The sequence below is a fragment of the Pyxicephalus adspersus genome, chromosome 8 (assembly GCF_032062135.1).
Source record: "Pyxicephalus adspersus chromosome 8, UCB_Pads_2.0, whole genome shotgun sequence".
Lineage (NCBI taxonomy): Eukaryota > Metazoa > Chordata > Amphibia > Anura > Pyxicephalidae > Pyxicephalus > Pyxicephalus adspersus.
Genome location: NC_092865.1, coordinates 55579348 through 55596732, shown reverse-complemented (window position 1 = coordinate 55596732; position 17385 = coordinate 55579348). Strand labels below are relative to the sequence as shown.

Here is a 17385-nt window from a genome sequence, read left to right as displayed (position 1 = left end):
TAGTGCTATTGTAGCTGATGTGTTGCACAAAGCACTTACATAACTGCATTGATAGTTGACCTACATTAACAATTTTCTGTATTCACTGACGAGCACCATAATTATAGATAGCATTAAAAAACACCTTGATATACATATTTATATTCTTCTTTGCCTTTCCAAGAATTCTTAGGGACAATATCAGTGTGGTAAAACTGGAAACTATCCCTAAGCCCCTTAAGTCAATAATGATCTATCACTGATTAGATAACCAATTACCTAACTTTACAGAAGTTACATAAATTAATCACTTCCCTTTAACTTTACAAACTTCATTTGAGCGCAATGGAATAAAAGGTGAGTTTGCAGACAATAGCAATGGTATGTAACCTAAGACTGGGAGGAGCTGTCTTCAGTCTTGTGTAAGTTCTACCAGGTTACATAAATAAAAAAAAAGTTATAGGACTGCACGTGCAACAAGCTGGGCGTACACACTGAGCAGAAAGAAAACATTCCTTATGTTGCTGGTCATTGGCCACTGAGTATCCCTCTCTCAGCACATTCCAGCACATTGTACCCCTTGGGCAATTTACCACTTAAGACCCTTTCTTTTTTTTCAAAATTGTATCACATTGGCGGAAGCTATTTAAGGTGAGAGACTGTTGAAAACAGACTGAGAATCTACGATGGAGAATTTTCAAGGTATGTTTAGAAACTTCTACAATGCGCTCATGTTAAAGAAATGAACTATAGTGTTAAATAAATGAAAAAATGGCAAAAAATTATAATGCGTCATGTCTGTGTGCCATTTGTGTTGGGTGATTGATAGGCTGAATACTATTTTATTAGAATGGCTAGCATGATAATTCAAAGACAGGTGCTCTTTAATCCTAGAGCATGGGGTAACATCTTAGGCTGTAGTGAACAGGACTGTCATTATATTTGACTGCTAACATTTTTATTTTAATTATATCCTTCATTTATTTTAGTATTAAATATGTAAGTTTTTTTTTTTTTTATTATTTGATGAATTGCCGATATCAGTGGTAATTTTGTGAAAGAAGAAAATTAAATTTATTGCATTTATTGCAATTTATTGCATTGCATTATTGGGATTAAATATTGCATTATTTTATGTATATATAAATATATATATATATAGATAAATATATATATTATAATGAATAAGTAATTTTTGAACAAAAGTTTAATTATCATAAAGGCAATTGCTTTACTATATATTTGTTATGTTTATATACATATATTGGTAAATAGTAGCTAAAAGTTTGTGTTACCAATATGATATTATGAAATATAAAAATATAATTATATATATTATTTTACCTTTTTTAATACCTTAAATTGCCCTGATTGCATTTGTTTGAATTCGCTTTTTCACTAATATATACAATGACGAGGACAAGGGAAATTATAGACAAGGCGGTGTTGACTCTTTTAATGATTTATCCAAGTTTTTATATTTTTAGCAATGTTTTAATATTTTATTTTATTATTTTTTTATTTTTTAGCGAACCAAGTTTATAAGATGCTGGTACAGCTTACCAGACCTAGGAAGATTCTTCAGCTTTGCAGCCTTTCCGCCGATAGTGTCAATACGTTGTGTAATGGCTTACCTGATGACGGCTGCCTGGTTACACCCGAATCTGAATATTCTTCCTATAAACATTGTGCTCAAGAAAAAAAAATTATTCAGCGAAAAGGAAGAAAAGAGGACATTTTGAAGGTAATAATATTTTTTACATTTTTTTAATGATGGGTGCATACAGTGGATAGGATAGGGAAAATGAAGGCATCTTTGCTTTGCCTCATTCTCTTGCCTACATTTCAGCTTAAGCTACTGAGGTTTATAAACTACAGACTATGGTATACCAGAAATGAGAACTTGAAAACATGTGAAAAGGAGCTAAGAGTGAAAACTGCTGGCTGCATATGAAAATAAATTGAAATATATATTGTTTGTTTAATTGAATAAATTTACCTGCATAAATAAAATGGTAAAATATAGTTCTTACCCTTAGTTCCCCCAGACAATGAATACTTTCATATTGTAGGCATTACTAAATTCACATTCATTTTTTTCCATGTATGAAGAATATGTCTATATATATATATGTATCGTATGTTGTGTGTATATATCTCATTGGATGTTCTGCTCCTATACCACCCAGATGTATTTTACCAAGGTTGTGATATAACCTACAAAAATATGGAAGCCTCATTAAACTTGTGTGTCTGCCTGTTAACTTTGCACATATACACTGAAATAAAATAATATTATAAATATTATAGTATAGTATATTATAGCATCCAAATCAATAGTTGAATGCTAGTTGCTGAGTTTGTCACAATTTACATACATTGTCCATATGAAATGAGATTGGTGTCATATCCCATGATACTCATCACACACCTACAACCAATGGAAGGGCAGTCAGTTGGGATATGAGAGGGGCTGATACCAGACCTAAGAATTACTCGCCAGCCACAGTTCCCCCTCATTGTCAGTTAGCAAATTCTACATTAATATTTATCATAGGAATAGCAGATGGGTGGATAGTTATTGCATCATGCCGGTCATGCTCTGACCATGTACAAACAGCATTTCTACATATTATAAAAAACTTCTTCAGGATTTATTCCTTCAAGCAGCTTATTGCTTTTATACGAGGGGGTGCTGAGAAGTTCCTGGCTTTGCCCAGAAAGAAGTGAGCCAGANTTATGAAATAACACATTTATTCAACATATTCCCCCCTGAGACTGATGCACTTGGTACAGCGTAGTTGCAGCTTTTCTAGACCGTTCAAAAAAAAGTCCTTTGGTTGGGCCGCAAACCAGCTGTCAGCAGCATCTTTGACGTCAGAAATGTCCTCAAAACGTTGCCCCTTCATTGATGTGAAGCCAGGTTTCATCCTCAGTCACTAACCTAGCTAAAAAATCCTGTGCAGCTTCTAAATGGGTCAAGCTTCAACTTGTTCCTTCTCCTAATCACTGTTCAAAGATTTTGGCACCCACTTCGCTGAAAGCGTGCGCATGTCTAGGATAGTGGTGATAACAAACCCAACACGCTCCCGTGAGATGTCAAGTATCTGGGCTATCTTTTTTTAAGATATTCACCGGTCCTCAATAATCAGCTCATGAACAGCATCGCAGGTTGCTGGTCAGTTGAGGTTGGGGGGCCCCCACTGCAGGGCTCAACGGTGAAATGCCCAGTCTTGAAACGAGATATCCAGGTTTTGACAGTGCTGTAGGAAGGACACTTCTCCTCCAGTGTTTGTGACATCTCAGTGTGAATGTCCTTTGCTGACTTTCCCTGGAGAAACAAAAACTTCATGACGGTCCGTAACTCCAACAACGTGAAACTTGCTTGTGTCTCTGCCATCACAGCTTCCCACTAAAAGAAAAAACAGTTTTAGGAATTGCAAAGACCTGATATTTGCACAGTTACATACTAAGATATTAGGCTATCATATGCCCCCACACTCATTTTTTTATTTTATCTGGAAGGTGGAAAAGCCAGGAACTTCTCAGCATCTCCTCATCCCCTCGTATTTTTGAATGTAAGAAATAGCTATGGATCTTCTTCTCATGAAGTGGAGGATGCATGGTGGGCTACAATTTTAATTACAAATTATTGCATGGTGTTTTAACTATGTTTATGAGAAACATGAACTGTGGGGAAATAAAGGAAACAAAAAGCATAAATAAGGAAAAAACATAAAAAATACAACATACAACAATAAGTACCAATTTTTTTAGGTTTAGAAATCTTTACGCATAGGCTCCCACTCTTTTCATATCAGATGGAGGCAATGGGGATACCCATGTGTGATATAATGATCCTAAAACTTCAACTACTTCATTTTTATATATTTCATAGGGGTGGGATATAAATTATATGCGCCACATTTATTAATACCATATGAAAATTCTTCAACCATGCCTTTGGAGTCGGGGACATAGCCGTTACTTAGTTGAAAACCTAGCATGCTGTATATTGGGGAGTCCATGGCATTTATTGGACTGCAACCATAGATCACCTGGGCTGATGTTGGGGCTGTTTTCCTGTTCCCACTTAGAGCTCACTAATGAATGAAAAATGGCGTGTATTCATACATATTGAATTTTTTAGAGATTGGCAGTGAATATATTTGGTGCAAACAACACTCCCCTCTTGATTTTCCTGAGGAGGCAGAATCAAATATTATTTCCCTTTCATTGTATTGGACATGGATAGCAATAAACGCCTAACCGAGGTTCCGATCCTTCTCTGTACTATCCAAAAATAAAATCTATAGCTAGAAATCTGTTTCATGTCAACAAAATATGCACGTAGGTCATAAAAAAGAAGTAGAGAGGAATAGATTTATTGGATACCATTGCTCAGGAAAGTTAGCAAAATCCCATTTTTCCTTTTCTTACTCTTCATCCAGTGTACTGTCTAAACCACACACCATAAAATCAGCCCATGCCTAAATCCCAGCATGCATTGTTTCCCCCTCTGATCAGTCATCTGTGCCAAACTCCTCACTAAAACCACTCGGCTGTCTCCGACAGCAAGAAAATGAATCAATTGCCTACAGAGGATATTAAATGATGGTGTCACTTTCCTTAACGCCGTTAGTTACAAACCTTTTATCCACATAATTATTCTTCCCATTATCTCTCTCCTGGGTATAGAAATTGTCTCCTCTTCTGTTGATTGTGATTAGTCAGTTGAGATCAGTGCCAGCACCGAGGACAAAGCAAAAGGATCTTTTCAATTTTTATTCTGCTTTTTTTCATTGTTTTTTATTTTATGCTTTCAAAGGCCCGAAAAAGCAAAAGTTATATTTTGGATGTTGGTTGACACAGGGCAGTTGAGTCTTCTAATGGCTCGTTGTATCTCTCTTGGAGATCTGGGTTCTAACCTCTATCATAAAGGGGTCAATTTACTAAAGGAATATAGGCAAAGTAAATTATCACATGTAAGGGAGAGATCACTTATCTCAGTAAATTAAATGAAGCTTTGCTGGTTTCTGCCATCTAATTATGTGCAAGGAAAAAATCCCAATTTTTTAATATTTTTGTGCATGTGATTGGATATTCTTTCCATTGTGAACTTTTACCAAATTCAATAAGCTAAGTGGATAATCCCTTACAAGGTAATAATTCATCTTAGTGAGTGGACATTCTAAAGTCCTTTAATAAATCCCCCCATATACTCACCCATATTCTCCAATCGTTCATTTAGGAGGACTGTCCCTCCGGCACTCATCTCCATGTTGTAAAATATTCTAGCACCCCTCTATTTCCTCCAGTTACCAAACCTTGGATTTAATGGATACACTATTGGTATATTTTATAAAGCATTTCTAACTGACAGTACATTTTTAGGCATTAAAGAAGCCAAAAGTTTGTTTTGGGTACGGTAGGGAATACTAGGGCCCATTGAAAGGTTTTTATTGCACAGGAAAGGAAGAGGCAGCACTAGAATGTCTGACAATATTTCCATTGCTTTCTGTGCCATCTTGTCCTAGGACAACCCTACCCCCATACCTTGTGTAGGTGTCACAGGGACAGAAAGCAAAGTAACTTTTAAGATTGTGGTGATCCCAGTGCTGATAAGGGCCAAAGTTCCTGAGGCCATATCACTCTTTATTGTCCAGTTACAAAGAAAGCTTGTGAAGACTGATGACAAAGTCTCTTTATAACTTTGCATGTTTCTATTTGAACAGGTTTCCAAACTTATGATTTAGAAATTTGCCTCACTTTTTTATTCCAGGTAAAGTACCTGGTCTGGAAAAACAAATTAAAGTGCAACATTAGGTAAGTTGCCATTGTTGACCTGATTCTAAAACTACAGCTTGCCTGGTTGGCCTTCTGATCTTCAGTCCCTAATACCTTCTTAATCACTGACCCAGAATGAGTATGGAGATCAGATGTCCAGCTAAAAAATGATAATTCCAGCTTTACATCCAAGCACCTAGCATGTTATAGAAGTTCTGCAATGGCAGCTTCCCTGATGTCTCATTGTGGGTCAACTTGTCTCATTGTGGGTCAAGAGAAACCACAACACCTACGTCTATCTAAACCCAATCAATGAACCTCCTGTAAGCTTTAATATGTCAATGTAATGGCAAAAGTAATTTTATTAAAAAAATACCTATTGATTCTGCCATGAAGAATCTTGTTCAGGGACCTTATATAAAGGACAATGTTTTGTCCCTGACTCCTAATTATGCTCCCGGTTTGTCTTTGCTGATGGAACCTAATCCTGACCCCTAGCCCTTGCTTACACATATGGCCCAGCAGGTAAAACAAGTTTGTAAACATAAAGAATGAAATACTAAGTTTTAGATTAAGTAGGTTCATCTGTAAACAAAAAGGGAATCCTGGCTTCAAACCCTCTGGGCTCATGACAAAAATGTGCAATGCTTTTATCCTAATGCAGTTCACCATAACATGACAGGTTGAGGTTAGCCGTGTCAAAATGATCCTGTATGATTGACATTGACAGACCTAAGCTAGGTATTAATCAATCATTTTTTTGACATGCTTACCATTGCTGTGTAGGATTTACTCCATCAAACGTACAATTTAGGACCATTAGGCCCATGAAATCTTTCTAGGAGTACATGATATGTAATGCACCTCCACGACCTCTTAGACACAACCATATGTACAGAGCCATATGGGAGGAAGGATTTGTTATAATATGTAGGTTATCTAAGACTTTGTGGTGTTTTCTGTAATAGTTCCAGTGTTGTGCCTCATGCTTGTAGAACATTGTAACTTTTTCTCCAATTAAAGAATAATCAAATTTGGTGGTGAGGTTGTGGTTTGATTACCGCTTCCCGTCAAAGCTGAACCACTGCCTTGGGGGAGATGCTACATGTTTCATCTACCCATAGCAGCCCGTTAAAGAAAAAAGTGAGTACTACTCCTTGCTGCCCTTTGTCAAATATGCAAATTTTTGGCAATGTCCTCATAGCACGTCTGAGCCTGCCCGTAGTTGGAACCAAGGAAATGGGAATGGATTTATTTTCACACATAAACTTGATGATATAAATAGGTGTTATTGTGCTATAGGTCCTAACCTGAGCATCACCAGGCCCTGGGATGGAAGAGGGGAGCAGGGCAAACTAAAGCTGTATCTGGGGGGTGCCAGTGCTACTCCTACCTGAAAAGCAGAACCGGGCTTTATCAGAAGTTTCTTTTTTTTTTGCCTTCATCTGGATTAGAGTGGAAGTAAACTAACCCAAAACAAAAAAATCTGTCCAGACATCCGTCTTTGGACCTGGTACAAAGGGAGTGTCAGGAGCAGCCATCTTCTGCTCTCTTATTTCTGGTTCTTCCCCCTACATCACCCAATCTCTCATTGCGCATGCGTGAGATCGGCAATTTTTTTGCCTATTGATGAAAAGGCTCCTTCTCCTGCATCCTGGGCATGCGCAGAAAGAGTAGCCAAGAGCCTCCCGGGATGCGTCACATAGGTATCCTGGGTGAGTCTACGCTCCCATTTATTCTTGTTCGCCTAGGCGATTAAAAATTAAGGGGGCGGTGCTGCGCCTTTTTTTTTGATGTTGGACCTAAAAAACCCAAACAAAATGTTTACTATAAATAAAAGGGTTGTCTACTATTTTATGTAAAGTGAACATTCTGAGTTTAGGTACGCTTTACCTATGTCTATAGGGTTTTATCCAGGATATGTTTTATCCCCTATTGGTTGAACTTGATGGACTTACTTCTTTTTTAAACCTGACTAACTATGTAACTATGTAACATGTAACATGTCGTAACAATAAAACATTCTTACCTGCCTGATTACCCTCCTCAACTATCCAAACTTGCTGAGCTGTGCAGAAACTGTGATATTTAGCACACCTTGATTTCCCTTTGGCTGTTGGAAGTTAATGAACTTCTGCGCAGCCTTGTCAATCAAGATGGCCTAGGATCAAAAGAAGAGAAGAAGATTGAGGTGCCCATGAGGAACCAGGGACAGATGAGTGTATTTAAAATAAAATTGCCAGGTACGAAAGGTTATTTTGTTGCAGAGGTGGCATCCCCTGTCCCTTCTGCAATAAAGAACCTGCTTGGTTGGAATAAAAAAAAAATGGTTTTAGTTCTGCTTTAGGAGCAAGGAGATTCTAGTTGAATACTCTCTACATTTAAACTAATCTGCTCCAGATTCCAGTTTTAAAAATGTAATCAATAAGTTTACACTTAGCAGGTAATAAAGCTTTAGTGGGGGACAGCAGTGAGACCTCAAGAAGTAGATAAAAGTAATAATCTTGGGTAAGATATTTTTTTTTTCATTTTTGGCATCATATTGTAAGAGTTTTTGTATTTGTTGGGGTGCAGACAATCATTATAGTGGTTCATTTCTTCTACATACAAAACAGTTTTAATTTTAATTCCAACTAGAGAATTATATGGTAACAGCTTTCACATCTATGCAAAACCAAAGGGCTATTGACCTTCTGATTGAAGAAGTAGAAAAGCAAGTTTCGACATTAGCCCTGAGGTCCCAGTGTAAATATGTGACATGTTTGAAGTACCGTGGAATGTAAATTTAAATGATAAACCTAAAGTGGGAAAAAAAAAGACATGTTAGCGACAAATCATCCTATTTCAAGTTAGAGGACGAGAATTTACGAGAGTCCATCTCCTTTAATTACATTTGCCTGAAGTCAAAAAGTTCTCGGCTATCACCTACTCATCCATTTTATTTTCTATTCAGTAGGTGAACAATATCTCTGCTTTCCAATTACATGATTATGGTCCTGCAGTAATTATTTTTGCCGTTAATTGCCAACGATAAATAACCTTGCCACGCATGCATTTCACCTTGGTGACCTTCTTTATCCTGATCGCAACTCTTCTATTCTATAATTTAACGCCTCTTTAGGCCCCGGCGAGGGAATGATGTACGGATTTTCCTGGAGGAGATAAGTAAAATTCCTTGCTTCGGTTCTGCTCGCGATCTCTCGCTGTCTTGTCTATTACCACCGAGGCTGTTTCCATTTTCACACTTAATCAGAGTACATCTGCATTCTGACTCTGTTTGTTGTCTTGTAGGAGTTGGCCGCTTTGGGCGAGCAATACGACATGGTGTTTATCGACGCTACAGAGGAGAATCCTATAAACTATTACAACCTGATTATGAGCGGCAATATGCTAAGGATGAACGGTGTGATCTGCGTACCAAACACTTCTACGAGCAGACGGGAAGGCATCGATGATGAGATGGGATTTATGTCCAGGGAAATGACAGATGTAATTAAGGCAGACGCCAGAGTGGAGCAGGTTAGTGCTGTAAGGCCGCAATACACAAAAGCCGGAGCTGCTGGCTGCCTGACTAATTGAACAAGCAGAAGGGAATATTTAACTTTAACAATTCTGTTCAGAGCAGACAGCTTTTATAGTTTCTGGTACTGGGACATGGCAGGATGTTCTATGTTGGAAATAAAACTGTTATTTTTTTTTTAATGGATATTTATAAGCTTTTGTTAAAGCTGTTGGATACCATAGTACACCGAAAAATTATTTATTATAATTCTTCTATATATACTCAAATATAAACCAATCTGAATATAAACAGTGGTGCTTATTCTTACCTGAAAATACAGGAAAATGCTTTGATTTGGGTCACAGCCTAGGGCACAAAATGCAGCCATCATTACTAAAACTTAAAAAAGTATTTAAAAAAAATAAAATATTAAGATTACCATTATTAGTTTGAATTTATATAGCACCCAGATATTACGCAGAGCTGTACAAAGTCCAAAGTAATGTCACTAGCTGTCCCTTAAAGGGGCCCACAACCTAATGTCCCTACCATAGTCATTTGTCACTAAACTATCCAATTTTAGGGGAAGCCAATAAACCTAACTGCATGTTTTTGTAATGTGGGAGTACCTGGAGGAAACCCACACCAACACGGGAAGAACCTGCAAACTCCTTGCAGTTAGTGTCCTGGTCGAGATTCAAATCTGGCACCCAGCTTTGCAAAGCCAAGAGAGCAAACCACTGAGCTAAATATATTAATGCTATGTTACTTTTTAAACATAAAAATTAAAATCACATGAGCTCAGCCTTTTTACAGATTATAGTATTTAGTTTTTTTGGGTTAGTTATTATGGGACATTTGCTCCTAAATTATTTTTTTGTGCAAATATATATATTAGCCACCAGTAGATGGAGCTGTGTCCTTAGACAAAGTCTGTAAAAATAATGTCTCAGACACTTTTTTTAAGGACACAGCACCATCTAGTGGTATGACATGAATATAAACCAAGAAGGAGGAAAAACCTTGGTATATACGATAATCCCTGCTGTTGGTATGCCTTATAGTATTATTCTAATTTTTTTAATTAGAGAAGAGTTAGAATCTCTGTAAGTTTTTCAAATTTCAAAGGATTTCAATGAAAACCTTCAGCACCAATTATCACATGTATGGGGCCTAAAGAGATGGACCTGCTCTTTTGGTCCTGGTGACTATTGATTACTATTGTCTCATTGGCTTGTAAGATCAATCTGCATACAAACACAATGCTCTAATAATTTCTCTTTTATAGGTGGAATTCCCATCAGACTATGGAATTTTTATAGGAAGACGAATACCTGTCTCTCAGACCATCGATCAATCAGTAAGTCATTGTTTCATTTGCAACAAATCGAGGAAAAAATCAAACAGGAATAGCTAGGAATCTCTGGGCCCCATAGCATAGTCTTGGAAGCCCCCCTAATATAGTGTCGCCAATATAGAGCTTCCCCTTATAGGTATCTCTGTTATATTGCCACCATTATATTGCCCCCTGCTGCATCACTTTCTCTTTTAGTGCCCCCAATAAAGTGCCCCTAATATAGTTCCTGTGCTTTCCCCTTTAGTTGTCTAGAATATAGTTCTTCCATTATAGCACTCCTTGGTATAGTTTTATAGTGCATTGTTATAGAGATTCCCTTTTTTAGTTTCCCCAAATACAGCACTTCCCTAAGGTGCAGACATAGGGAGGTGTAAAGTGTGCCACTGCACGATGGCCCCCCAACCACCCTCAGCCAATCTGGGCCCCCACAGGATCCCTAAATCAGTTCAGTGGGGAAAGGGTGGGGGGCATTGTTGGCCCACTGTTGGCTACATCTGCCACTGGTTTCCTTGTATAATGTCCCCTTGCCTTGGTATTAGTGCTTCCCCTCCTAGTTGTTCCATTATAGTCCTCGTTATAATGCTTTCCCTTATAGTGACCTTATAGCACTTCCACTTATATTTCACTCTAATATAGTGGGTCCCATTCTAGATCTTCCATTATTGTGGGTTTTCCCCTCTCTTCTGCCCTCCGCCTCTTGTGTCATATGACCACCATGTGAAGAAAGACTTGGATGGCACTTTCAGGCTGTAAGCAAACTCCATAGAACATTTTAGGCTCAACAAATGTTAATGTTTTCTTGAATTTTTGAGTTTTTTGTACGTGAACTTCCTGTTATAAAGACCAGTGAGTGCTGCTTCCTCTCCTTGTGCAGGGTGACTGGTCTTGTATCCGCCCCTCCCATAGTTTTCATGCAGCCAGCTTGTAGTAGGTGGAGCTGATAGGTCCCTCCCACAGCTGTTGGCTGCATAGTTTATGTACAGCTGATGATGTTGCTACAAAATTGAAGTGAATAAAATGAAAATGCTGAAAAAACAGAAATACAGAGGACAAAATTAGATTTATGCTTCAGACTATGTTTTTTTTTCTTATAGAAAGGAATTTTGGCAGATGACGTATTTCAAGGATTCAAGGGGCAGGGCATACTGGACCGATTGCGGCTGCATGGCAAGGTCGCTTATGTGACCGGAGGAGGTCAGGGCATCGGTAGAGCTTTTGCTCATGCTCTGGGGGAAGCAGGTGCCAAAGTGGCCATCATAGATATGGCATTGGAAAAGGCTGAGGCTGTTGTACAGGAACTGAGTCTGAAAGGTGCGTAAAGATTTTAAATCTCATTCCACTATGGTCTCATTGAATTATGTAAGAGGATCTTCAACCCCACTCATTAGGGATTTAATCTGCACCTCTCATTTGGCTTAAAATGACCCAAAATCAGTAATAAAAGCAAAAGGCACAGCCAAATGTATTGGGAAAACCATATTCTTTGCTTAATAAATTGTATTTCAGTTTAGTGGTGTAAAAGCTTGTTCTGGGCTTTAATCTAAGATAGGCAAACTAATAGCATTTTCAGATGTATTCATCTCATCTCAGGTTTCCATTGGAGAAACAGGACATGTGCATTCTCCTAATTCGCCACTAGGTGGTGCCAAATCCTAATAAACCAAAAAAAAAAACATTTTCTATGAAGTTAAAGAGAAATGTGATCCACTTTCATGTATGTGAGTAAGGACATATTGTAGCTGCTTATTCCAATGAAAAAGAAATAGTTTGCATTTTAACCCATTCCCATCAATAATTACTTATTTTATAATTATAATTATACTATCAATAATTACTCAATTAAAAAAAAGAATAAAAGAAATCCAAACTCAGCTAATTTTACTGATGGAATTATTTCACAGGCATAAATTCTGTTGCCATGGCAGCTGATATTAGCAAAGAAGAAGATGTGAAGAGAATGGTGGACGCGATTGTGGCTAATTGGGGGAGAATTGACATTGCATGTAATAACGCGGGAATTAACATGAATTCGGCGAGCGAAGATACCACCCTGGAGGAATGGGACAAAACGTTCAATGTGAACCTGCGTGGCCTCTTCCTATGTTGTCAGGTGTGTTCTCCAGAGCTTATTAAGACAGAAAGAAATCCAATTAGAAGCTTTCCAGAGTGTAACAAAGCCAGAGGTGGTTGGGAGATTTCTCTTTACTTTGTATGATTAGTTTTAACTTTTTTTTACATTTTCTCAATAAATTGAATATGGTAGCAACCATCCAGCTCAATGTATAAGTGGCAGATGGAGAAGTATTACAGAGAATGATAGAACAGTTCCAAAAGTGTAGACATTCACTTTGAGATGGCAATAGGTTCACTAGTAAGTAGATCTACAGGGCAATAAATGGCATATCTAATAGATGGCCACCCCTATAGGCTGCCTGTAAAAGAAATAAAATAGTTAAGGTTTTCTATAATCATCGTACCCCAGCCTTCTACAACACTGGGAGCAATAACCCCAGTGGCCAATGCAGCCAAAAGTGGGTCTCATGTGCAGAAGTAAATTAGCCCTCCCACCAGCACCATTACAATTTGGCTTCAATGGGGAGCACTGGATGGCTGAGGTGGGCCCTTGTGCAGAACTACCTTGGCCCCTTCACAAGCTCCATTACAATTTGGCTTATATGGGACCCCTGGTGGGCTGCGCAGGGCTCTTGTGCAGAACTAACTTGACCCCTTCACCATCTGCATTACAATTTGGCCCCTATGGGGTTGGCTGAGAAGGGTCCTTGTGCAGAACTAACTTTCCCCTTCCTCCCCACCATTGCAATTTGGCTGCTGTTGGGACCCTCAGTTGGCCAAGTTTTATCCTTCAGGCTTGGCCGATCAAAGATACGTAAGCCTGAAAGGTGAAGATCCTGGTGCAGGAGGAGAGGTGAGCTTAGACTAAAAATCACAATCAGGCAGATAAGAATATTTTTTTTTTTGCAGAAGAGACATAGTGGCTTGTTCTTTCACATGTGCCAGGCCAGTGTGACATTAGACAGTTGCTTGCAATGACATGAGTGAAGTTGTCAATGTAGGGGCACAGATGGGAGATAAACATCACCCTGTATTAGAAAGTGGCTGAAAAAAAGAACCTTCATAGCAGGATCATTAGGAGTTATGTTCATGAAGGTCCCAGAAAGAAAACAATCTTTGGAATTATATGTGAACATATCATCTTCATTCTTCCCAAACTCTAAAAGCCAGGAAGAGGGGCACCTTAAATACAAAGTATATACTCAACAGACACACCCCTGCCACGCCCCCGAGGTACACAGGCCATGCAGAATTATTATGCAAACAGTGATTGGTTGACTGCACTACGTTTCTGTTATAGGAGCGTTAGGAGCTTTTTTTCAAATATCAAATGCAATAATTTATAGGTTAAGTGAAAGCTTTATTAATACTTTTGATGGTTAAATAATCAATTTTTGTTAAAGGTCTATACATCAGACCAACCACTTGGAAGAAAGAGGGGCAGGAAGGATTGAGTTGCAGATAGTTCTTGCAAATGAAACCAGTCGGAGCTAGGGTCATTTTGCCTATTTGGGTGACAGGGTATAAAGTTCACCCCTTGACCCCTTTATATTAACCTCTCCAGTCCTCACCCAGCACTTCATGGGTTGCAAATGCAATAAAATACTTAGTTTTGGCTAATAGTGGATCTTGTCGCACCATGCCAGCATAACATGTGACAGTGTGCTAGCCTGATTGGGTAGGCCTGTGCATCATGGGTAAGGTTGCCACCATGTGGGTAATATACCATCCTATCTAGTATAATAATACTTTCAACCAATGTTCTTCATAGGAACAAGTGAGTGCTGTTGCAAGAAGTGAGTAATAAATACCCCAAAAGTGGACTTCCCATGGACCCCTGCCCTAAACAGGTGCCAGGGTCCTTTTAGCACATTTAAGCAATTAAAGAAATTGAAGTGATTGAGATCAAGTCTTCTATAATTACCATGCTTGTTCCATGATTACACATTGGCCTGATTGTATTCTACCCTCAACCAGTTGCAAAGGATTCTGGGAACAGCGCTTGTCACAACGGAGGCTTGACAATAGTTTCTAATGCGTCGAGAAATACTAGTTTGTTTTCTTCAAGCATCCGTTTCTCGGCATAACCGGCACAATGAATAATGAATAATTTGCTAAGAGGCTTCAGTTAATTAATGCGGTACTGATAACTGAACCCTTAAGTGTTATCGGGTGGGGTCCACTTTGAAAAAGCCACACATCTGAAGTATTAATGGTCTAATTCATTGCCTCTCCAACGCTAAGTAAATTAATACTTTAACTACACTTTGAAGTGTGGCCTTTCTGTGCCATTGCCTAATCATTAATTAGGATTAACAACTGAAACTGCTAATTAATTTGAAGATTTAGGTTTTTCTTTTTTTCCCCTCTTTCATTGATAAATATATAGTGCAGGATTGGCTGCCACCAATTTCAAAGGAATACGTGAGGTTCTTATAAGCTAAATTGCAATTAAAAGTTCCTGCTGCTCATTTATTTTAAAAGAAAAAAAAATACTTCTTGCCGATTCTTTTGGTTTGGTTGGAAGACCAGAACTTGCCATCAGAAATGTCAAAAAATAAAAATAAATACTGACAGATTGATAGAGTTTTCCAAAGAGCTATGGACCTGATTTAATAAAGCTCTCCAAGACTGAAGAAGATAGACTATCATGGGATAACCTGGGTGATCTAGCAAACCTGGAATGGATCTAGTCCAAGATTAAAAACATTTTCCAAATAATACCAAATTATTTATAAGAAATTTATTCCAGGTTTGCTGGATCATTCAGGATTAGTGTTGGTGTTCAAATTCGGCTTGTCCTTATATTCGACCCGAATATGGCTGTTCGAATTCAGAAAGACCCGACCTGAAAAACACTGGATTCAAGTTTGTGAATTCGTGTGTAAAAATATGTGTAAAGAAAAAAAAAAGTTTCAATTTATTGAATGTGTGTGATTTGTGTAACTAACTTTACAGTTTTTTTTACAGGTTATTCCACAATTACAGGATGATTCCCACGGATGCATTTATTCATGAGCACAGCCGTGGGAATCCTCCTGTCAGTGTGGGATCCCTGGGCACTAGAGGTTAAATGAGGACAAGTCTCCCTATTCATTCACCTCTAGTGCTCTGTGATTGAGGAAAGGTAAACCCTGATGACAGCTCCATTATCATGAGAATGAATGAATGCAGCCGTGGGAATCATCCTGTCACAGGGTGATTCCCACGGCTGCATCCATTCATGAGCACAGCTGTGGGACTCCTCCTATCAGTGTCACGGGCCATGGAGTCACATACAACAGTTCCGCTAGGGCTGCAAGAGCAATCAGGGGAGCGGAGCTGTCAGCTCCGCTCCCCTGATTGCTCTTGCAGTTCTACAGTCATGAATAATACCCCCGAATTTTCCCCCCGATAGACTTTAATGGTGTTCGAATTTGACGTTCGATCGCCCAAAAAATATCGGCCGTTGAATCGAGATATTCGACCAACACTATTCAGGATCTCCCATGATTGTCTATCTTCTCCAGTCTTGGAGAGCTTTAATAAATAAGGCCCCACAGCAGCTATATGTGCAGTTACCTTATTGTGTACATGCTATCTACCTGAAAAGACCTGAGATTGCTGCTGGATGCCACCATATTGGATATGATGTCAGCAGCCATGAAAGCCAGCATTATGGTTACACTCCATAGCAAGGGACCTCAAACACTGGCCTGTGGGCTGTGTCAAAACGAGCCATAGACATCCTTGTTGGCTGCGGTCTTTACAGTTAAAGATAAGATTGGTTCTCTGCCCCGTTATTTTATTCAGCCAATCACATAAGCTGACTTGCGTGATTGGCTGACTAAGGTGACAGGAGAGAGGAGCCAGCAAATGTGATTGGCTGACCAAATGAGAGGAGAGAGCACACATATTCTTCTGGTAACAGCAAAGATAATAGCCAACAAAGCACAGACATTCTCCCCCACTTCCCCAGTTCCATGCAAGAAAATTTCCCATGGATTCACCCCCCACCCCTACCCCCCCATGCAGAAATTTTCAGTCTATGGTGAAAAAAGTTGGGAACTGCTGCTTTATAGCACAACCCATTTCTCCTTCTCTGGCAAATTCAAGGCTATGTAAGAATGAAAGGGAGGGCTTTAAGAGCTGGGCCAACACGGACAAGATTTAGACCCTTCCAGAAGAGGAGTGGGCTATGACATGCAAAGCCGTCAGAGGGCTATGCTAGAAAACTGCCATTTCCCAAAGTATTTACATACTTTAGCAAACTAAAAAAATAGGCCACAGGTTCTCTTTAAGCATTGAATACTTTTATATATGATCTGCATTTATCACTGAATCATCTTGAAGCTCGAGAATCTCACTTTCTCTCTTTCTAGGCTGCAGGCCGGGTAATGCTGAGTCAAGGCTACGGGAAGATAATTAACACGGCATCCATGGCAAGTTTAATAGGTGAGTGATGAGAGATGACAGGTGGGACTTAACATTGGTTGTTTAATTAGTAATCATGCCATCTTATTTAATTAAGCATGAATCAAAATTGGGAAAGTAGTAAATCACTGACAAAAAGTCATTTTAAATCAGGTCAGGATAAATAAGGTCAGGAGATATATTAGCAAACGGCTTGGCCTTTGTCACCTGACGCTGAGTGACGCACCTGTATGGCTGTCAGAAGGGAGGAGGGAGCAGCTGGTAATGGTATGCC

At 38.8% G+C, this 17385-nt stretch overlaps 1 protein-coding gene across 1 annotated transcript in view; it reads left to right on the top strand.

The window, feature by feature from the left end:
* The first annotated feature begins 524 nt into the window (after positions 1-524).
* Positions 525-17385, top strand: part of LOC140336248 (D-threitol dehydrogenase-like) — a 31911-nt gene continuing 15050 nt past the window's right edge. The window contains exons 1-7 of the mRNA XM_072419241.1: positions 525-681; positions 1509-1723; positions 9058-9285; positions 10557-10628; positions 11720-11936; positions 12527-12735; positions 17060-17132. Coding sequence (XP_072275342.1) covers positions 666-681; positions 1509-1723; positions 9058-9285; positions 10557-10628; positions 11720-11936; positions 12527-12735; positions 17060-17132 — 1030 coding nt within the window. The 5' untranslated portion in view covers positions 525-665. The remainder of the gene's footprint in view (positions 682-1508; positions 1724-9057; positions 9286-10556; positions 10629-11719; positions 11937-12526; positions 12736-17059; positions 17133-17385) is intronic.